Here is an 18742-nt window from a genome sequence, read left to right on the forward strand (position 1 = left end):
TTTCACTGTTTTAATATTTCCCCTCTCCTTTTTATTGATCGAAAATGCTTAAACGATGTTAAGTAGTGTAATTTTCTTTATTGCAAGTGATAAGATTAAAATTATATTGATTAGACTATATACCCGAGGCGAAAGGGGTAGAGGAACAACCTTGAACTAGCTCCCTTCTGTCTCTTTTCAATTCTGGCCTGCAGTGGGGATTACTTTCGATAGGTGTGAAAACTGCTCGGCAACAGATTAAAGATTGAGGTGCACAGGACGGGATCCTCGCTCTGCAAAACATCCTTCTTTTCAGAAATCCTCGCATCGAAAGCTTGGGCCACGTAGATGGGTATATCCTCGTTGGCAAACTCGCGTATAAACTGGCGACAAACGCCGCAAGGAGTGGTGAACACATCAGGTTCGTAGGCCAAAACGGCCCCTGCGGAAAATTCGGTGGCTCCCTCGCTTACAGCTTTGGCAATGGCCGTTCTCTCAGCGCAAGAGCACGGCGTAAAGGCAGCGTTTTCCACATTACAGCCACTGAAGATCTGTCCACCGTCCTTGGCCCTAAAAGCTGCACCCACTTTGAAGCCACTATATGGAACGTATGCCCGCTGACGCACTTGGAAAGCAGCTGTCAGAAGTTCTTGAACCGACGGATCTGGAAGACGAAACAATAGACGCCATGCACAAGAATTAGACTTAGATCTTGTCAATAAGTAAATGTGGTATAATTTATAACATAATTTTTTTTAATGTTATAAAAAACACATTGTGTCAATATTGACGAGTTTGAAGGTATTTAAGGATGGTTTTATGATCAATCTCGAACAGTAATCTTACCCAGACTGCCGAAGGTCACAACCTCCTCATTCTTTTCCGGACGTGCGAAATTTTTGGTCAGATGTGTCATTATAGTTAAATTCTTTGGTCAATGGAGGAACGCCCCTTTTCTTAATTTTTGATTTATTTTTAGCAAGGTGAGTGCGTGGCTCGGTGTTTCTCCTTTGAACGTCCGCTAGCAAATGGACGGTTTGTGGTGACGGCGGCGCGCGAAGTTGGCTATGCTGATAGCACTCTCCGTCGTGTGGTGGTGACCGAAATAAACATTTGGCCAACTCGGAGCGTGAGAGAGAACTAGGTATTAGCCTGATAAGCAATGATCGCGGAGAGCAGTGAAAAACACAAACAGATGCCTTGTCTTGTATAAGCTATTCAATCAACAAATAACGAGGGGTGGGTTTACAGAACATTACAAACTGGAAGTCACATAAACTATTGCACATAGATTGCACCCTGTCCGGCTGAGCTGGGCTCTTCTTTCCTATTTTCCGTTCGTGAAGCTGAAGCCGTTGGGCAGCAGTTGAAGAACGCTGGTGCAGAGCACCCTTAATGGAAGATTGGTCGGCTTGGCGGCGTACAGGGGGATGTCCTTGCCGTTGACGAACTCCGAGAGGAACTGCCGGCAGACGCCACAGGGCGTGGTGAATCCATTATCCTGCTGGGCCACCACTGCACAAGCCACAAAGTCGCGTTTGCCTTCACTAAAAAAAGGGGATATTTTAGTTTATTATTTCCAAAGGCTTAGATACGAAAGGCTTTACAGAAGGTAGTTATAAAAACTGGCTTATGCTTACGTTTCCTACTACGAAACTTGTGCACAACAAAACATTACAGATTAGCATTTTTATTTGCAATACTGCTGTCAAGGGTTATCTCAATATTATTATTGTGACTAACGCTTAACATTCAGTATTCAAATATATACAGATCTCAAGCCATGCGTATGTGACCCCGAGAATATTGACCCACTGACCTGATGGCCTTGACGGCTGCAGTGCGCTCCGCACAAATGCATGTGGCATACGCCCCGTTTTCAATGTTGCAACCGGAATATATGGTTCCATCGCTGGTCCTAAGGGCAGCGCCTACGGCAAAGTTACTGTACGGACAATAAGCCTGTTTCCTGGCTTCCGTGGCCGCCAGGATGAGCTCCTGAATCGAAAGATCTGCGGAAAGGACCACTAATTAGAATGGCATGACAGTGTTACACGACTTCGTACCCAGGCTCTGGAACTCCCGTACATTGAGATCGTCTCTGGCACCATTGATAAACACCTGTGTCATGGCCAACGATTGTTAATGAATATTTCGCAATAGAAGTAGCAGCGCAGCCAGTAAACAGCACCAGTTCTCACTTCCACCGCAATGCCAAATGCTGCAACAGCTGTTCGCTGCAAGGGCGTAACCAAGGGTACAGTTTAAGGGGTTTCGACACTGCTGTATTTCAAATGTTAAATCCTATTCCCATTACTAAATAAATGCACAAATAAAGTACGAATTTGTTCAGTTTTTGAGGTTGAAAATTTCGTGCTACTAAATATTTACGGGGGATGGATCCCCTATTCAGACGCCCCTGCCATACAACAATGTTTTCCAACACTGTCACTCTCCATGTAAATAAATACCCAGGTAGATGTGAGTGAACTGCGTCTGCTTTATGTTCTCCTTATCGTACAATTAAAGCCCAATCGGAATTGTTAGCGCCTGGTGTTGTGAGCATTACGAGCGGAAAAACCGTGAGTGACTGTTCTTGTGGTTTCCCCGCACAAATATCAACCTAATACAGTGTAATAATGTCGACAAACCCAAGACCACAGCGGCAACAGTCGGAGGACGTTCAGATCTCGATGGGCGGTTCCGGAGGAGGAGCCGGCGATGGCGTGCCAGACAGACTGCCGCCTATCAGCGAAAAGGACCAGCGCTTCCCCTACTGCATCGTTTGGACGCCCATTCCGGTGCTCACCTGGCTGTTGCCCATGATCGGACATATGGGCATTTGCACTTCGTCCGGGGTGATTCGTGACTTTGCGGGCGCCTACTTCGTATCGGAGGACAACATGGCGTTTGGACGACCCACGCGATACTTGAGGTTACACCCCAAGTACGTGGAGGGCGGCAGTTACGCCTGGGACGAGGCGGTCTCCAAAGCATCCGTGCTCTATGGCACCCGCATTCACAACATCTTCTGCGATAACTGCCACTCGCATGTGGCCACGGCACTTATCAACATGCGCTACAACAACAGCACCGGATGGAACATGATTATCCTTAGCATGTGGCTGTTTGTCTGCGGACGCTACGTTGGAATAGGGGGCTTTATCAAGACTTGGCTGCCGTTTGCCATTCTCCTGTCCATCTGCATTATTTTGGGCATCTATTTCTAATATCTAGTATGTCTACTTATAGTTAAATGGTGTAGTTAAATATATTATATCAAAAATAACACTGAAGTGCAACTAAGTTTTATCAAATTTTATAAATATTAATTCACGGAAGCAATTAAGATAATTCAGCTGGAACAGCTTATCTATGTACGTATTTTGTCCAATAAAGGATTCATTCATGTATATATATACTATTCGTAGTCCCACCATTGTAGATAAGAAAAATGCCTATTAGCCAATTAATGTAATCATTCATTAATGGCTCAACACCTGTGAAAATACAGATTTTTAATTACTAGTGCCTAAGATAACGTTTATTTACTGGATACGTCCCAGTTAAATGCTTCAGATTGTGGTCTATAGTAACTACATATGGATATCGCTACGACTTAGTTTGGCATGTGGATGAACTTCAATTAATTCTCGACGGCACGGGTGACTTCTTCAGCCACTTCGAGCAGTTTCTTCCACTGCTTTACAGATAGGGAGATGCCCTTCTTGCCGGGCAGAGTTTCGCCGCCCTTTTCGTAGAACTCTCGAATGTCCACCATTTTGCGGCCGCGGAACTCATTGATTCGCACCTGGCGAAGCCCTTCCAGGGTCCAAGTGGTGGCGTTATCTCCGCCCGAATCTCGGCGAGCCGACTTTGGAGCTGCCGATTCCTTAGCCTTCTTGCTTGCCGGCTTGTTTCGCTGAAAGAGGTTTTTACTAGTTATACCCAGTATTGTAGTATTTGTAGTTAACTTACATCATCTGGGCCGCTATCGCTGTCTGAGCCGGAATCCTGCTTCTTTGTTTTGGGCATCTTTATGTTATTTCCGTAAAACACAAGAAACAAAACGCAAATTGGCAATAATGCGGAAATATTCGCGCTAGTTATGCAGTGTTGCAAAACTCGTCGAAATAGCTGAGGAAGAAACAATTCCTTATCGATACATCGAATATTATCCATTAAAAAAAAAGTTATTTAATTGGGCATCATATTAATAGTATAGTAATGTTGCTAAGCTATTTTTATGGCCCCCAATGTTTTTCTAAATTTAAAATAAAATTTGTAGGATGTGCCAATCTATCGATAAATTATAACGTTGTGTTAGCAGCACACGCGTACTTTCGCACACTGCTCGGCCGGCGTCACTTTAGAACGCGCATTTTTTTTGCAGACTTTTCATTTTATAAAAAAGTCTCCTGGCGCCAACACACAGGCTTAGAAAAACCAATTTAATTAGGTTCATAAAGTGTAGATCTTATTTAATCTAGGTAGGTCACGAAAACACCTTGTAAACACAACGAGTAAAAGAAGTACTTGTATGTGCGTGTGTGTGTAAATGTGCAAATTCTTTTCTTTTTTTTTCATCGTGTAAAGTAATTTAATAAAAACAAAATGGGCAAGAAAATCGACAACCCTGAGAGCTCGGTAAAAGGTTCTGACGGTGAGGAGGAGGAGGAGTACGCCGTGGAGAAGATCATCGACAGGCGTGTGCGCAAGGGAAAGGTGTGATATCCAAACCAGACATCCCACTATTTTTGGTCCTAAACGGCAATTTCCACCCGCAGGTGGAGTACTATCTCAAATGGAAGGGCTACCCGGAAACTGAGAACACCTGGGAGCCGGAGAACAATCTCGACTGCCAGGACCTTATCCAGCAGTACGAGGCGAGCCGCAAGGACGAGGTGAGTGCAGTACAGTACGGTGCCAAGTACAGTTGTGCATTACATCTCATCTCGATCTGTAGGAAAAGTCAGCAGCCTCCAAAAAGGATCGTCCCAGCAGCAGCACCAAGGCCAAGGAAACCCCGGGACGCGCCAGCACTTCGGCGTCCACAGCAAGCAAGCGAAAGTCCGAAGAACCAACAGGTAGGCAACCAAACCCATCCTGAAAAACTAGAAAGTTTGCAAAGTGAGCTAGAGAATAGAGTGTACCTACAAATATTTTCTGTACACCAAGTTTTCATTTTGCCGCGCAAATTAGTACCTTACAGTGAATAAAAGTAAACAGTTCCTACAGTATTCGTTGGCATTTAGTTGCCCCTTTCAACAAAGCTGTAGTCACAGTTAAAATTCATATCGCAAGCCTCTCTTGACGTCTTATCAACAACAACTAAAACAACAACACAAATGTTGTCCTCCACAAGAATAGCGTACGCAAGAAAAATATGGTCTTACTCTTGCAATTAAGATTCAAAGATTTCAATTCTTAGTGTACTCAATGTAAAGTTTAATAATGTTGATTTATAAGCTAGTTTTCATAATTTATAATAGCGCACTGTATTTATTATTTTTATTTATTTTGTTTTATTTATTTAGCGCCCGCTGGCAACAAATCAAAACGTACCACAGAAGCAGAGCAGGACACCATTCCCGTTTCAGGATCTACCGGATTCGATCGCGGCCTGGAGGCCGAGAAGATCCTGGGTGCCTCCGACAATAATGGCCGCCTGACATTCCTCATCCAGTTCAAAGGCGTGGACCAGGCAGAAATGGTGCCGTCCTCTGTGGCCAATCAAAAAATCCCGCAGATGGTAATCCACTTCTACGAGGAACGCCTATCCTGGTACTCGGATAATGAGGATTAAACATTGCGGTACAGTTGCATCATCGAACGAGCGAATAAGAACGCTTTTACATTTAACGAAAAAAACCCCACTTAGAATTATAGCCCCTTGCAGGCGCTTACAAAACCCCCCACAACTCTTGAAGCATCGGACTAAATTTATTATGCTGTCCAGCGTCAGTGTTTGTATTTATCACAACCATTTTCAATGAATAAACAAAACCTTTGTTCTGCCGGAGCCTCTATAAGTAACTTATATTCCCGCATTTTTGGTCGACGATCAGGATATGATGCGAATATGCTGACCATATGGTATGCAGACCATACGCGAAACAAATGTAAGGGCGGGATTTTCTGACCATAGCAATCTGGGATTGTTGTTTTTTGTTCCGTCCACATTGTATGCAGGTAGAAGAAAGCGTTTACAGCCCCTTGAAGAATCTTTGTTTTCTATCTGTGCGTGTGTATGAAATTTCACAAGAATCCTGACTATATGTTTATTAGTTCGTTTTTAAGCCGGATATATTATTAATCAATTATTTAACAGTTTGTTGGCCACATTGCATTCCGAGTTCTCTAGGACATTACCGCAGCAGGACCAGTGTCGCCTCCCTGGATGTCCAGCATGTCCATGACCACAGCCACTATATCCAGGCATGCGACCCTCACACGAGCACATGACGTTCCGGTTGCCCTTTCCGGAACAGAAAGAGCAGCAGTGGTAGATGCCCGTATGCGGCCGAACCTGACGCGCCTGGAAGGTGAAAGGACCTCCCTTGATGGGCCTGTCGTTAATGGTGATTGTAAGAACCAATGTGCCCTGGGCATCCGGGGTAAAGGAGATGTTGTAGGTGCCATCCCGATTGTCCGACACCTCCACGGGTAGGAACTTGGAGCTCGAGTCCTTGTACTTGAGCATGCAATTGATCTCCAGGCCACCGTGGCAGAGGGAAACCCCATCCGCATCTCTAGAGTGCAGCAGAAGATCTGCTTTTTTGTGGAGGCGCAGCTGCGAAAATCCCTCCCATTCCAAGGTGCATAAGCCAGGCTCCACCACCTGCATGGTGATGATGCCATAGAGAGGGATATCCCGCTGGTCCCTCGTCGACGGAGCGCGGATTTTTGGGAGGAAGTGAAGCGAGTCGGATATCTGGAAAATGCGATGTACATTCTAAAACTAAATGCTTTAAACCAACAAATGGGTAACCTACCTTTGGATCCACGGGTGGTTTAAATTGCTGACAGTACTCCAAACGCCTTAGAAGTATACTCACATAACTTAGAATCTCCACATCGGCACCAATCTCGGACAGTTCTTGGCTGAACCTTACCGCATCCATGGCCTGCTGAGTGCGTTTCTCTAGAGGACGACGTTAGATACCTAGAGCTTTAATCAAATGAAAAATGTCATACCCAAATCAAGTTGCTGCTTGAGAACCACCTCCACTTTGGACTCCCTGGCTCTGCTGATTTGCTGGAGCAAAGTCTTGCGATGGACTGCCAGGGCCTCCATGTACTGCTGCATATACCGCTCCACTTGACTCTGGATGTCATCACACCTGTCGTTGATTCCGCGCGCTATGGTATTCAACCTTTCGATGGAGTGCTCCGCATATTGACAGAGGGGACGCGTTTGATCCGTAGCTTCTTTGAGCAGTTTTCCTTGATGTCCAATTGCCCGGGATATGGTCTCATGTCGATGACCTTTGTGGAGGAGCACCAAACAGTCGGTGCAGGCCAGTTGCCGGCATTGGCTGCAGAATGCCTTCAGTTCGAAGTTGGTATGGATTCCACATCGTAGCACTAGTTTGCTACTGTCTCCCAATCCCATCTGCTGTTGCTTTTGCTTTCTGGCGCGTCTGAGCTCCAGGATGCTTCTCATCCGGTGGCTTGCGGTACTCCTTTGCCTCTCGTGTGCCTCCTTGCACAAGGTGCACAGGTTTAAAGTACAGCTAATGCAGTGGTAAGTGGCCTGGAAGAGATTAAGGACCTTTAGACTGCATTCAAATCACTTAATGACTGCATCCCTCTTACGCTGATCTCCTCTGTGCAAAGGGAACACCAAACCCTGGAGATCACATCCTCCCCAGCCTGTAGTCGCAAGGCCTCTATGCGTCTCACCAGCAAATAGTTCTGTGGCAGCTGACGAACTCCTCCAATCGGGAGATCCGTGGGATAGGTGCAGGTATGGCAGCGGATGCAGCGGGTGGATACCTCGCTCGCAAAGCTTCCGGTGAATCGGGTGCCGATGGAACTCGTCGATCGCTTTCCTTCACTTTTTGACTATTAGAATGAAGTAGCGAAGCACAGGATATAATCTCTTTTTTAAGACATATCGTACGTTTCTTGCATTCTTACCCTGATCACCAGGCGATCCATGGACTTCTTCCTTCTCAAAGTAAAACTGGCTCCTCGCTGCCTGGCGGGTGATACTGTCGCAGTAAGCTCCGCACTAGATCCACCCATCTCCGATCTTAAACTATAGTTCGAGGGCTCCTCGCTGCGGGCTTGATCCTGATCCCACATGGATTCGTCCTTGAAGTTCTCGCTGACCAGACATTGGAGACAAAAGGAATGCAAGCAGTGCAGTGTCCTGGGATCAGTGTAAACATCTAGGCAGATGCCACACTTCAAATCATCCGTGAAGATTATAGGGTTTTCGGGAGGAGTACTGGGTCTTAGAGTAATGCTGGGTGATGGTGAAACAGGGGGTGAGATTGCGGGAGATCGGGTGGGACTCCTGGTCAGTGGTGATGGTGCATCGAAGACCTCTGGTCTTGGAGACATTGCAAGCAAAAGTTGAGGTAGCATCTGCACCTGTGGTTGAGCAGTGTCTGGAGTTGGAGGAGACACTCTCAACTCCGGAGAAGCCTTCAGGCTGAGTAGCCTTTTGGGATGCAGTTGCTCCTTTGCTTTTATGGGGTGTGCCACCGTAGCATTGCTGGCCTGGCTGCTGCTACTACTTTGTACGGAAACGGACGAGGCCCCGCTGAGTATGTTATCGAGTAGGGATTCCGGGGAAGTAGAGCTACCGCCTCCAGCCAAGCTGCTAGTGGGCTCACTGCCACTGTCCCTATCCTGCACTCCGAATTCCACACTGGACAACCCTGTTCCTGATGTCCCTGCTTGGGCACCATTCGACAAACCCAACGTCCTCGACCGTCGGATGGAGCTCTTTGGTGCTAAACCCGGTAGCTTTGGCACTGAGGGTAGTTGTATTTTCGAATTCGCTTCGCTCTTTGGGGCAATGCTGAAGGTAAAAAGCTGTGGTGCTGATTTGCGACGCACTGCGTCTGGTAAGGGAGCTGTCTGCAGATTATTCTGCGGAGTCTGCGAGTTCTTTCGTAGTGAAATCTTGGCAGAACTCAACTTAATCTTAAGTTTTCCTAGGGATGCACTAGGTGGCACAACTGGAGGAGGAGGTGGGCTTGGGACCACCGCTTCCAACTCCCCGCGGATGCGTTCGTAGTCCATTAACTGGCCACCCTTGTTCCCGATGCTCGTTTTTCGCTTGAATGCGATTTTCGAGCGATTTTCCCTGCTCATGCTTCCAGATTATGCAATCCTGCAGCTCGGACAACGCATTCGTGGCAATCTGGTGCACTACCGAGTGTTCCCGTTGCAATTGGGACTGAAACTGAGACTGGGTCTCGGACTTGGTTGCTGCCTAATCCAATTACATTCCTCATTGGAAACACACGGCGCAGTGCGAGTGGAGAGGTGGCAAAAGTCTGACACTGACAATTGTGCAATTATCTGTTGTGGTTGCTCATTCCAAATAGTTCTGTCATGAAAACCTATCACTTGCTATTGATTGTCTTTTCCGATTTTCTGAATCCAGACCAGAGCGGCTTTTATAGAGGGACAGATCCATTGAAGTAACCAAAGTGAAAGTGGCGTGAAAGGGACATTTCACCTTACCCGTATCCCCCTAAAACCCATGGACTAAAGCTCTAGATGGACTCGATATCGCCAGTGAATTCAGTATTTGTAGGTAAATAAAAGACCTATTATTTCTTTTAAAAAAGCAGTGTCCAATTCACTTTTTATTTAAAAAGGGGCAATGGAAAACGTACGCTTTTCTCGGATTGGTAGGATATCAATAAGTAATAATTTCGCATTTAAAATATTCGATGTGATGTATAATAATATTAAGAGTGGCTCAAAAACCATAAAGCAATATCAACATTTTATTCGTCATATTTACATATGAGATCTTAAAATAAATCCTATAAAAGTTGTTTAAAACCAGCGGATAAAAACACTTGTGTATTTTTTCATCTGCTCCAAAGTTCCGTTAATAGCTCCATTAGCTGATCGAATGGTCAAGTAACCACTTGCTTTGACATAATACGTTGAAGATTACAAAAGCCACGGAAGCTTTCTCTCACACCTCGTACTCTCGCCAAAACCCCCACACACTTACACTTACAACGCTCGCTCTTTTACTTTCTCTCTCGCTCTGGGAAGATAAATGGGTGGGAGAGGGAGCTTTTCGAGCACAGGGGGTATATTATGTTCATGTAACAGATAATGCCCGTTATCCAGAAAATATCCTATGTATTCCCAATAACTAACAGAAGTAAATATTTCATACTTTATTTAATTAATTTATTTTTTTTTTAATTGTATACCTTCTGTTCCGATTCCCCAGTAGTTGTTACTATCATTTATATTAGGTAGTGGGTATATTTTGGTCGGTACTCTTCACTCTAGCTGTCCCACATGTTTGTGTCAAGCAGCTGGCCCAGTGGCTTTTATTTTCGACCCGCTCGTAGACATCAGTTGCAGTTCGGAAGCGGAATCGGTTGATGTTGTTGCTCCGATTCGGACGTGGAATATTTCGCTCTTGTACACTCGCATTTTCGACTTCAAAGAATCGTCAAAAGCGCACAGAACAGACCTAAACAACTTTTCGTTACATTTTCGAGTTTTGATTTAATTTGTTGTGTTGTGATGGTTCCATCTAATTAACGCTGTACGTTTATAGAACCCTTTTCCAAACCGATGGAAATACACGGAATCCGTTGACCCTTTGTGCCACAAGAAAAATTTCATTACGTTTTGCGGTATTTGTTGGTAGTTTGCTGTTTCTGGCTGTTTATCGTGCGTTTGCTTTGTTGTTGATTTCCGTGAGGGACGCGCAATTTTCCATTCACCTTCGCTGCTCCAGTTCTGAAAACCACCCCCCACCAACCATCGTAAAGGCCATCGGTTGCCGGTCTCCAACAATATGGAAGCGGTACGTATTCGCACCTTACGCCGGTCCCAAATATTCAGTGCTACATACTTAGGAACTTGGGAGCGGGGCACCCGGCATCTGGGTTACAAAGTCCAAGTCCAGGGCGATAATGCTGCTCGAGATATTGCGTAAAACGGTTGCAGTCTCTTCTCTGAGATTCGATCGGTTCCGATTGATAATTGGTAATTCAGTCAATGAACCGAAATCGCAGACGAAAAATGAGTATTTTATGCTAAACGTTGTCTACATCGTCAGCTATAGACTAAAAAAGTAAAAGTGAATTCGCAAATCCAAAATTGGCACATTTAATGAATAACAAGACATTTATAATCTAAAAAACCAAAGCTGGATAAATGCCAAAGTCTCCAGAACGAGTTATTTTATAAAGTTCGCTCTTGATAACGATGCGTAATACATATTATTTCATTTTTTTTAGTCATTTTTATGCGGTTGCTAAACTTGTTAAATAAATAATACATTGGGAAATGGGTTAAAGTCTGTGCCCCATTGAGATTGGCCAGACCGCTTTGATTTGATATTTGATGAATAATAAGCAGGCACCTGCTGATAAGACCTGGTTCCCATAAGCCCACATGGTGAATTCTAGATGAAGGGACTAAAGTCCCACTTTTAATAATATGATTAAGCCATGGCATTTTAAATGGGCGAAATAAACAGTTTAAAAGAAAATAAAAATGTATTGTGGGCTAATATATAAACAAAGCGAGATAATTGTTATTAGCATGGATTTGTTAAGTTTTTATTCTTGACTTTTAAGCAAGTCTCCTGCGGTTCGAGGCAGTTTGTGCTTTAATAGCATTTTATGACCCATTTAAGACCAAGTAAAGCAATTACAAGTATATGGCCACAATCTCAGACGATGATTCAAGTGTGTGTTGAACAAGAAAAAAATACGATTCTGAATCTCAGACCCACCTGATATAGAGTGGTACTGCCAAGCAAAATCACAAGAAACTTTAAACTAGATCCGTAAAATACACAGAACCCTTATTGCAATAATCATATAAAAATCAAAAACTGAACATAAATGTACAATTCTCATTAGGTTGGAAAAAAGGGCATGGAAAATTACAGATTTGGCAGTGTGGACTATGCGGTTTTCCTGGGCATGATCGTGTTATCCACCGGCACGGGAATCTATTTCGGGTGCATCAAGTGAGTGACCTTTAAACAAATCCTAGGAATATTGCCAAACGATTGCTCTAATTACAGGAAGAGCAAGGTGAAGCTCGAGGAGGCGGAACCCACCCTGCCGACCACCACGCCACAGAGGCGAAAACACGATTTCGGATCGGAGAAGATGAGCGAGTATCTGCTCGGGTCACGCAATCTGAAAGTTTTCCCTGTTGCCATGAGTCTGATAGCCAGGTAGAGTGCGCGATATTACCGCCCCCTAACATCCCTGTAATCTGTTCCCTTTTATTTGCAGCTACATATCGGGCGTTACCATTCTGGGCACTACCTCTGAAATCTACAATTATGGCACGCAATATTGGTTTATAGCCATCGCAATAGTGCTCCAAGGCATTGCCGTCTCCTACGTGTACATACCAGTATTCTCAGCTCTTCAAGTTGGCTCTTCCTATGAGGTACGACGAGACTCGTAAATTTTAGAAACAGATTTATTAATTTACAATCCAATGAGTCGAGAAGCTTATGGTTACAGTAGAAGTAATAACGTCCAAACCATAACTAAAAATGTAAATTGGGCTTTAACTGAAATATTCATTATTTTTTAACTAGCTCAACAACGAAATACTGACAATTTTTTTCAACGGCGAGTTAGTTAAAATAAGAGATAGACGATAGACAAGTCTGTCTCTATCGGTTGATAAGAATGACAAACTTTCTAAGTTTCCGTCTTCCCCCTTTCACTCTGTCATTTGTTTCCAATCAATGAACGGAGGACGTAGTGAACACTTTAATTAACTGGGAATCGGAGACCACCCTCAAGTGGAATTTCTTGGACTTTGCACTCGCCCACTTGTTGCGACTTTTTTCTGTATGCCAGGGGTTCGATATGATTAATTGCAATGTGTTTTGCCGCCACTTGACAATTGTGTTGAGCAATTCTTTTTCGTTTTTGGTCTTTATGACTGACGTTAGTTTTTAAATCCTACAAGCAAGTCATTTAAATAATGAAGTAATTAATCTTACTTTTAGTACTTGGAGATGCGCTTTCATTCGGTGGTACGAAGTATTGCATCCTTCATGTTTATCCTCGATGAGGTATGTCAAAGTTAAAGTTCGGACTACTATGTTTTATTAATCGTCGTTCCAATCTTAGATTCTGTTTCTGCCTTTCATTGTGTATGTACCAGCTATAGCACTGAATCAGGGTAAGCTGCGTTTTTAAATTGTTTCAAATACACATCTAATCTCTCGATAATCCTGCAGTATCGGGCATTAATCTCCATGTGATTGCAGTGGTAATTGTGGTTGTGTGTGTTTTCTACACATTTGTCGTAAGTTTTAAAGAGTCTTTCTTTCTTTTGAGTTTATACTAATTTCGTATGACATATTCTAGGGAGGAATCAAAGCAGTGGTCCACACAGATGCTTGGCAGGTTCTGGTCATGTTCCTTTCCGTTCTTGCGGTGGCTATTTTGGCCACTGTCTATGCAAATGGCTTGAATGTCCTTTTTGATGATGCTGCCAAAGGTGGCCGATTGATCTTTAACAACACAAACCCATCCCCTTATGTACGGCACACTGTCTGGAGTGTTCTCATCGGGGGATTCTCTTACTGGACCTCATTCAACGCCGTCAACCAGACCATGGTTCAGCGATACATGTCACTTCCATCGCTGAAAAAGGCTCGTGCTTCCATGGCAATTTTTACAATTGGTGTCGCTGCCTTCGTCTCTGTTTGTTGTTATGTGGGACTGCTGATCTATGAGATGTACAAAGATTGTGACCCTCTTAGTGCGGGACTAATTACGGTAAGTAAATGATATATACCTTTTTTAACGTTGCTTAATTTTATATCTTTGCAGCACGACGATCAACTATTGCCGCTCTTTGTCGTCCAGAGTGTGGGTCACATCTATGGTATGTCTGGTTTGTTTATAGCTGGAATATTTGGAGCAGCCTTAAGCTCCCTTTCTGTGGTTCTAAACTCAACTTCCTTGGTAATCCTGGAGGATATTGTTCGCGGCTGCTTCAAGATGCAACCAAGTGAAAGAGCCTCAACCATTCTGGTTAAGTCAACTGTTATAGTTCTTGGATTGGTGGCCCTCTCACTGGTCTTTGTCTTGGAACAACTAAGTGGAATCCTGAGCATTTGCACTTCAATGACGGCCATTGCAGCTGGAACCACTTTTGGCCTCTTTACCCTGGGAATGCTCGTTCCCTGGGCCAATACTGTAGGCACTGCTGTGGGCGGAATTGCAAGTGCTCTGCTCGCCGGGTGGATATCTTTTGGTACGCAGTTTAGCATTGCAGCTGGTGAATTGAATTCTCAAAAGCTTCCCGTATCCGTGGAAGGATGTGTGGGCAATGTAACCCTTCGGGAAAATATATGGGTAGATGAGGAGCAAGTTTTTCCACTGTACCGACTATCCTACCACTGGATAAATCCCATTGGCGTGGCCACAGTCATAGTGGTCGGTGCACTAGTCTCCCTTGTGACCAAACCCACAAATATGAAAACTCTAGACCCGGATTTAATATCACCAGTGATTCACAGGTAATTATTGTAGGCGTACGTTGGACCTCTGTTATAAAATCAATACCTTCTTTTAGATTCCTTCCAAAAGAGTGCTTTAGTGGTCGCAATCTCCATGCGCAGGCGCACAAAAACCTCCTAAACGTCTCTTAAAAATAGACGCACCTTAAATTCCTGTGCCAAACTAAATGGAATTGATCGAGAAATCGTGGTCCTATATCTGTGGCATTGAATTCCACACCCTGTTTTGTTAGCATAGTTTGTAGTAGTAGTTGCTTTGTGGTAGTTACCTTATAGATAGCCTAGTCTAGTACAATGCGATCCAGCTATTGGAAGACACAAACCGAAGTACAGGAACCTATGAATCTGCATCTCAGAATCCCGAGTGCACAATCATTAGCGTAATATAATTATTGAATTATAATATAGCTTTATTTAATTGTTCTGTTTGTATCTGTTCTTCACTTTCCAGCCTTTGTTCAAGCATTATTTTTTGGCATTTTCGATTTGTAGTCAGCAGACTGTGTCTCATTGTGTATTCCGTTTGACTTTACAAGCATAATGTCTGTGATAAATTCAATAAATAGATCATACATACATCCGAATTTTGTACACCTAGAATATAGTTAAGCGATTGCAAAGCAGCAGGAATGATATGACCTCTGTCTGGATCTGGGATCTGAGTCTGGAATCTGGCGTAACTAGTCTAAACTAAGCCCCAATTAGGCGTAAATCACAAAAGAGGATGTGCCTTGTATAGGCATGCTTGTACATACTAATTAACCTTCCGATGATCTGCAGCCGATGACTGTCTTCTTCTTTGGATGCACTTTCGCAGCTGGAACCCGATGACAATGAGACAAAGAATGCCAGCACTCAGATAGCTATTGAAGACAAACTGCTGCGGCAACATTTTGCACTTGGAAACCACATAGTCATCAGGGGTTATCGTGGCCTAAAAGCAACAGTTTGTTAGTACATGCTCGGAGGGCTTATAAGAACAATCATAAGAACAAATATAATACCCACCAGCATAAAGCTGGGATTGACTTTGTTTCGCCAGCTGAAGGAGGCCACCGTGTACTCATCGATTCCCAGCCGATTTACACTGTGACAAAAATGATGTGAATGGCCGGCGAATGCCAGTCTAGGCTTGAGCAGCTCTCCGAGCATATCCGTGGCATCCTTGGAGAGCACATGAAACCGCTCTCGGAACGCCTCGATGTACGGAGCATCGTGTTCCTCGCACATGGTATCCGAGATGCGGTATGTGGGGAAGTGCTGCAATATAATTGGCTGGCTGTATGGGTGTCGCCTGGTGCGGGCGCACTCCGCCTCTAGCGGATACTTCATGCAGTGCAATGTCCGTGAAATGTTTTTTAACTGATCCTCGGCCTGGGTGCAAAACATGCAGCCATCGGCTTCCATAGCCATCGAGTTGATCACCACAAAATGGATCTGCTTAATGGTGTACAAATTAACCGAGGAGTTGTTTAGATAGCTCTCGAAGCGCGACATAAAGAAGGGATGCATTCTGGAAACACACATTAGGGCGGTTAAATTAAAAGTTGATAATATTTTTTCATCTTACTTGTAATGGAAGCCCACGTCATGATTTCCCGCAACACTGATGAGCGGAATTCCCGGTGGTAGGTGAAACATCTTCAGGTAGCGCCACACATACTCCTGGAACTGCTTGTCGCTGACCATGTCGCCCTCATCGAATAAGTCGCCCAGGACGAAGACCACGTCTGGCTGGAACAGACGTGAGGCAGCCTGAAAGGCCCGCGTCATGTGCCACTCCCGGTAGAGCTTGTCCAGCCAGTGGCCACGATGTGGTCCTAGCAGGTGCGGATCTGCCAGAATCATTGCCCTAAGCGGATCGTCCACATACTTCTTGCGCTTTATCTCCGGCCACTTGCACTTTTGCAGCACCACAAAGTCCGCCACATACTCGCAGAAGATCAGGGCGCACAGCACGATCACAAAACATGCGTAAAGAAATCGCATTTCAGGATTTCGCACCGGCTTAAAAAATAATAACAAATTTATTCTAGAGCTGAAAAACCGTCTACGATAGTATCGATCAAAACGGGTGTACTACTCGATATACATTTACGATACTTGACAAATCAAGCAGTGCGTCAAGCGGCTGCGAGTCAACTAACAAATAGGCGCACAATTCAAAGATATATTCATCCAATTGTACATTGTAAAAATTTTTAATTTACAACACATATGTATGCAATGATTTTTCAACAAGAAAGCAACTTCACTTGCAAAAAAATATATTGAGTAGCTATAAGCTGAACAAAATACGTTAGAAGAGAAGTTCACAGAATGACACATAGGTGGCGGTACTATTGTGTACTAACATCAGTTTGATTGGTAAGAATTTTTATTTGGAATAGGTATTGTGCATTGCATGCTGCTTACAAGCTAACTAAAAGAGATCGTAAAAGTAGTTCAGGCCTTGGCCCAGTTCCCAGATCGAAATGCCAGTGCCCAATTCCTGGGCGAGCTTTATTCGCTCGTTTATGGAATAGAGAGTGGGGTAAAAGACAATGTGGCGGCCGTCATCGTTTCTGAAAGTTAACCAAATATGTATATTGTCTTCGCCTTACACTCCTGCAATAAAAAACTCACTTGATTTCAAAGAAATTTTCCACATCCCGCTCATCGTAAGTAAGGTGCTTCTTTACATGCCTAACCAGGTCCAAGTACTGGGAGAAGGTGATGGGTCCACCTCCATCGGGCGTGTAATCATTGCCGTACATATTTAGTCCCAACAGAATTTTAGCCCGCTTTGCCGCCATATCAGTGCAACCTTCTGGAGCTATTGTCTCCACAGCCTTACGGACGAAATATAATGGTGCATTTGCTCCGGGACGCTGAACACTGGAGAAGTCGTAAGTCATCAGGGAGAACGCGTATATGTGCTTGAACAGTTTGTCCATGTGCTTTTCTCCGAAAAGGTGGCCCGTTTCCTTGCGAAATGGAGGAATGACCAGAATGAGTCGCAGCTGCTGTTTCTGAAGTTCTTTGGCTAAATGACGTAAAAATAATATATTGTATTAGTAATAAAAGGCCGAGGGTAGCAACCCATTAAACGCACCCATTTGCAGAACCAGAGTGTACAGAATTTTGTCATCTATGCGTCCAGCTAGCTGAGACCAAACCTCCAGGACTAGTCCATCAAAGCCATTATCCTTACAGCACTTAATCAGCACGTCGTTGACTTTCGTCCTCTCCTGGGCGTCGCTAAGCAAGAGCTTAATGTCCCTATCAGTGAAGTGATCGAATATAAAACGGGGAAACACTAAAATTCAAGAAACGTGAGTATAGATTAACAAAGGCGAAAATCATTTCCCAGCACCTTTAACTGTTCTCTGATTGTGCACCAGTTTACCCTTCCTCCGGACATCGGTCACCCAGCCCGCATCGATGTCATGGGTGCCAGCTACGGCATAATGATCTCCCTGCTTCACAATCTGCAGCCAAACTGGTGAGATGATGTCGAACTTCTTGGCAAAGATCTTGGCCACATCATAGCCATGCGAGTTCCACTACAAGCAAAGTAAACAATAGATTACTACACACTCACAAAAAGTGGGAGTACGTTCTCTGCTTACTGGAGTCACATAGCCCAAGGTGGTGCCGTTGAAGCGACGCAATCCCGTATCCTTGAAGTACCCTCGATGATTGCTCACGATGTCCCTGGCCAGGGGCTCGGGACTTACTAATCCCAGATCGAAAACATCTTGGTCTTGCGGACCGCCACGCAGAGCACTCTCCTTAGTCTTGCTCTTCGATTTGTGGCTGTCCGGGGCGAGTGTTCCGTGGACAGAGGTCAGCAGGAGAAGCAGGACAGCGAGGAGGAGCAGGAGCGCATTAGGCGCACGCATTTTGACAGGAGGACAATCAGGACCACAGCATAAATCGCACAAAAACAAATCGCATACAAAAAAAAAGCCGGCAGCAAAGTGACCATAGCGTAAAAAATTACTCTAAAAGGCAACGGCAATCACCTAGTCAAAATGGTCACCCTGA

General features: G+C 44.4%; 9 protein-coding genes across 12 annotated transcripts; 3 read left to right on the forward strand and 6 right to left on the reverse strand.

The window, feature by feature from the left end:
* Positions 1–56: 56 nt before the first annotated feature.
* On the reverse strand, positions 57–1030 carry LOC120445766 (cytidine deaminase). The gene is made up of 2 exons (XM_039626366.2): positions 826–1030; positions 57–643 (listed from the first exon to the last, which is right to left on the reverse strand). The coding sequence occupies exons 1-2, from the start codon at positions 893–895 to the stop codon at positions 201–203; spliced, it is 513 nt and encodes a 170-aa protein (XP_039482300.1). The 5' UTR covers positions 896–1030; the 3' UTR covers positions 57–200.
* Positions 1031–1175: 145 nt separating this feature from the next.
* On the reverse strand, positions 1176–2336 carry LOC120445782 (cytidine deaminase). Its single transcript, XM_039626389.2, has 3 exons — positions 2046–2336; positions 1799–1991; positions 1176–1526 (listed from the first exon to the last, which is right to left on the reverse strand). Exons 1-3 carry the CDS (start codon positions 2107–2109, stop codon positions 1307–1309), a joined length of 477 nt encoding a protein of 158 aa, XP_039482323.1. The 5' UTR covers positions 2110–2336; the 3' UTR covers positions 1176–1306.
* Positions 2337–2406: 70 nt separating this feature from the next.
* LOC120445757 (transmembrane protein 222) lies at positions 2407–3356 on the forward strand. 2 transcript variants are annotated; one of them, XM_039626354.2, is made up of 2 exons: positions 2407–2561; positions 2636–3355. In XM_039626354.2, exon 2 carries the CDS (start codon positions 2673–2675, stop codon positions 3207–3209), a length of 537 nt encoding a protein of 178 aa, XP_039482288.1. In that variant the 5' UTR covers positions 2407–2561; positions 2636–2672; the 3' UTR covers positions 3210–3355. The 2 variants fall into 2 exon arrangements, with proteins under 2 accessions (XP_039482288.1, XP_039482277.1); XM_039626343.1 differs by having other exon boundaries at positions 2444–2561; positions 2612–3356.
* A 138-nt stretch (positions 3357–3494) lies between these two features.
* On the reverse strand, positions 3495–4117 carry LOC120445774 (RNA polymerase II transcriptional coactivator). Its single transcript, XM_039626377.1, has 2 exons — positions 3958–4117; positions 3495–3901 (listed from the first exon to the last, which is right to left on the reverse strand). The coding sequence occupies exons 1-2, from the start codon at positions 4012–4014 to the stop codon at positions 3626–3628; spliced, it is 333 nt and encodes a 110-aa protein (XP_039482311.1). The 5' UTR covers positions 4015–4117; the 3' UTR covers positions 3495–3625.
* Positions 4118–4314: 197 nt separating this feature from the next.
* On the forward strand, positions 4315–6019 carry LOC120445748 (heterochromatin protein 1). The gene is made up of 5 exons (XM_039626330.2): positions 4315–4469; positions 4576–4704; positions 4767–4883; positions 4946–5066; positions 5517–6019. Exons 2-5 carry the CDS (start codon positions 4594–4596, stop codon positions 5783–5785), a joined length of 618 nt encoding a protein of 205 aa, XP_039482264.1. The 5' UTR covers positions 4315–4469; positions 4576–4593; the 3' UTR covers positions 5786–6019.
* Positions 5835–9452, reverse strand: LOC120445740 (tripartite motif-containing protein 45). Its single transcript, XM_039626317.1, has 5 exons — positions 8122–9452; positions 7798–8046; positions 7177–7735; positions 6975–7123; positions 5835–6913 (listed from the first exon to the last, which is right to left on the reverse strand). The coding sequence occupies exons 1-5, from the start codon at positions 9307–9309 to the stop codon at positions 6296–6298; spliced, it is 2763 nt and encodes a 920-aa protein (XP_039482251.1). The 5' UTR covers positions 9310–9452; the 3' UTR covers positions 5835–6295.
* A 1077-nt stretch (positions 9453–10529) lies between these two features.
* LOC120451086 (sodium-coupled monocarboxylate transporter 2) lies at positions 10530–15297 on the forward strand. The gene is made up of 10 exons (XM_039634459.2): positions 10530–11005; positions 12072–12181; positions 12239–12394; positions 12456–12615; positions 13190–13255; positions 13314–13365; positions 13424–13491; positions 13554–13967; positions 14022–14713; positions 14770–15297. The coding sequence occupies exons 1-10, from the start codon at positions 10997–10999 to the stop codon at positions 14843–14845; spliced, it is 1803 nt and encodes a 600-aa protein (XP_039490393.1). The 5' UTR covers positions 10530–10996; the 3' UTR covers positions 14846–15297.
* Positions 15103–16782, reverse strand: LOC120451088 (metallophosphoesterase 1 homolog). 3 transcript variants are annotated; one of them, XM_039634493.2, is made up of 4 exons: positions 16284–16782; positions 15722–16226; positions 15469–15647; positions 15103–15398 (listed from the first exon to the last, which is right to left on the reverse strand). In XM_039634493.2, coding segments are annotated over exons 1-4 (1104 nt in total). In that variant the 5' UTR covers positions 16703–16782; the 3' UTR covers positions 15103–15397. The 3 variants fall into 3 exon arrangements, with proteins under 3 accessions (XP_039490427.1, XP_039490409.1, XP_039490417.1); XM_039634475.2 differs by having other exon boundaries at positions 15103–15403; XM_039634483.2 differs by having other exon boundaries at positions 15103–15647.
* Positions 16783–17040: 258 nt separating this feature from the next.
* On the reverse strand, positions 17041–18683 carry LOC120443967 (chitinase domain-containing protein 1). Its single transcript, XM_039623437.2, has 5 exons — positions 18325–18683; positions 18069–18258; positions 17808–18011; positions 17339–17738; positions 17041–17277 (listed from the first exon to the last, which is right to left on the reverse strand). Exons 1-5 carry the CDS (start codon positions 18595–18597, stop codon positions 17136–17138), a joined length of 1209 nt encoding a protein of 402 aa, XP_039479371.1. The 5' UTR covers positions 18598–18683; the 3' UTR covers positions 17041–17135.
* Between the last annotated feature and the right edge of the window lie 59 nt (positions 18684–18742).

The sequence above is a fragment of the Drosophila santomea genome, chromosome 2L, assembly GCF_016746245.2.
Source record: "Drosophila santomea strain STO CAGO 1482 chromosome 2L, Prin_Dsan_1.1, whole genome shotgun sequence".
Lineage (NCBI taxonomy): Eukaryota > Metazoa > Arthropoda > Insecta > Diptera > Drosophilidae > Drosophila > Drosophila santomea.

Bases quoted from the DNA above. Each gene is read 5' to 3' on its own strand.
- LOC120445766 (XM_039626366.2), bottom strand. From the start codon at position 895: ATGACACATCTGACCAAAAATTTCGCACGTCCGGAAAAGAATGAGGAG. The intron at 644-825 runs GTAAGATTACTG...TTCGTCTTCCAG, and splicing joins TGTGACCTTCGGCAGTCTGG to ATCCGTCGGTTCAAGAACTT.
- LOC120445782 (XM_039626389.2), bottom strand. From the start codon at position 2,109: ATGACACAGGTGTTTATCAATGGTGCCAGAGACGATCTCAATGTACGG. The intron at 1,992-2,045 runs GTACGAAGTCGT...TCCTTTCCGCAG, and splicing joins ACGGGAGTTCCAGAGCCTGG to ATCTTTCGATTCAGGAGCTC. The intron at 1,527-1,798 runs GTCAGTGGGTCA...CCCTTTTTTTAG, and splicing joins GCAGCCGTCAAGGCCATCAG to TGAAGGCAAACGCGACTTTG.
- LOC120445757 (XM_039626343.1), top strand. From the start codon at position 2,619: ATGTCGACAAACCCAAGACCACAGCGGCAACAGTCGGAGGACGTTCAG.
- LOC120445774 (XM_039626377.1), bottom strand. From the start codon at position 4,014: ATGCCCAAAACAAAGAAGCAGGATTCCGGCTCAGACAGCGATAGCGGC. The intron at 3,902-3,957 runs GTAAGTTAACTA...AACCTCTTTCAG, and splicing joins GCGATAGCGGCCCAGATGAT to CGAAACAAGCCGGCAAGCAA.
- LOC120445748 (XM_039626330.2), top strand. From the start codon at position 4,594: ATGGGCAAGAAAATCGACAACCCTGAGAGCTCGGTAAAAGGTTCTGAC. The intron at 4,705-4,766 runs GTGTGATATCCA...TTCCACCCGCAG, and splicing joins GGCGTGTGCGCAAGGGAAAG to GTGGAGTACTATCTCAAATG. The intron at 4,884-4,945 runs GTGAGTGCAGTA...CTCGATCTGTAG, and splicing joins AGGCGAGCCGCAAGGACGAG to GAAAAGTCAGCAGCCTCCAA.
- LOC120445740 (XM_039626317.1), bottom strand. From the start codon at position 9,309: ATGAGCAGGGAAAATCGCTCGAAAATCGCATTCAAGCGAAAAACGAGC. The intron at 7,736-7,797 runs GTAAGAGGGATG...AATCTCTTCCAG, and splicing joins TTTGCACAGAGGAGATCAGC to GCCACTTACCACTGCATTAG. The intron at 6,914-6,974 runs GTAGGTTACCCA...CGCATTTTCCAG, and splicing joins AACCACCCGTGGATCCAAAG to ATATCCGACTCGCTTCACTT.
- LOC120451086 (XM_039634459.2), top strand. The intron at 12,616-13,189 runs GTACGACGAGAC...TCTTACTTTTAG, and splicing joins AAGTTGGCTCTTCCTATGAG to TACTTGGAGATGCGCTTTCA. The intron at 13,366-13,423 runs GTAAGCTGCGTT...ATAATCCTGCAG, and splicing joins AGCTATAGCACTGAATCAGG to TATCGGGCATTAATCTCCAT.
- LOC120451088 (XM_039634475.2), bottom strand. From the start codon at position 16,702: ATGCGATTTCTTTACGCATGTTTTGTGATCGTGCTGTGCGCCCTGATC. The intron at 16,227-16,283 runs GTAAGATGAAAA...GTGTGTTTCCAG, and splicing joins GACGTGGGCTTCCATTACAA to AATGCATCCCTTCTTTATGT. The intron at 15,648-15,721 runs GTGGGTATTATA...TGTTGCTTTTAG, and splicing joins TCAATCCCAGCTTTATGCTG to GCCACGATAACCCCTGATGA.
- LOC120443967 (XM_039623437.2), bottom strand. From the start codon at position 18,597: ATGCGTGCGCCTAATGCGCTCCTGCTCCTCCTCGCTGTCCTGCTTCTC. The intron at 18,012-18,068 runs GTGCTGGGAAAT...CTTGAATTTTAG, and splicing joins CAATCAGAGAACAGTTAAAG to TGTTTCCCCGTTTTATATTC. The intron at 17,739-17,807 runs GTGCGTTTAATG...TACGTCATTTAG, and splicing joins CACTCTGGTTCTGCAAATGG to CCAAAGAACTTCAGAAACAG.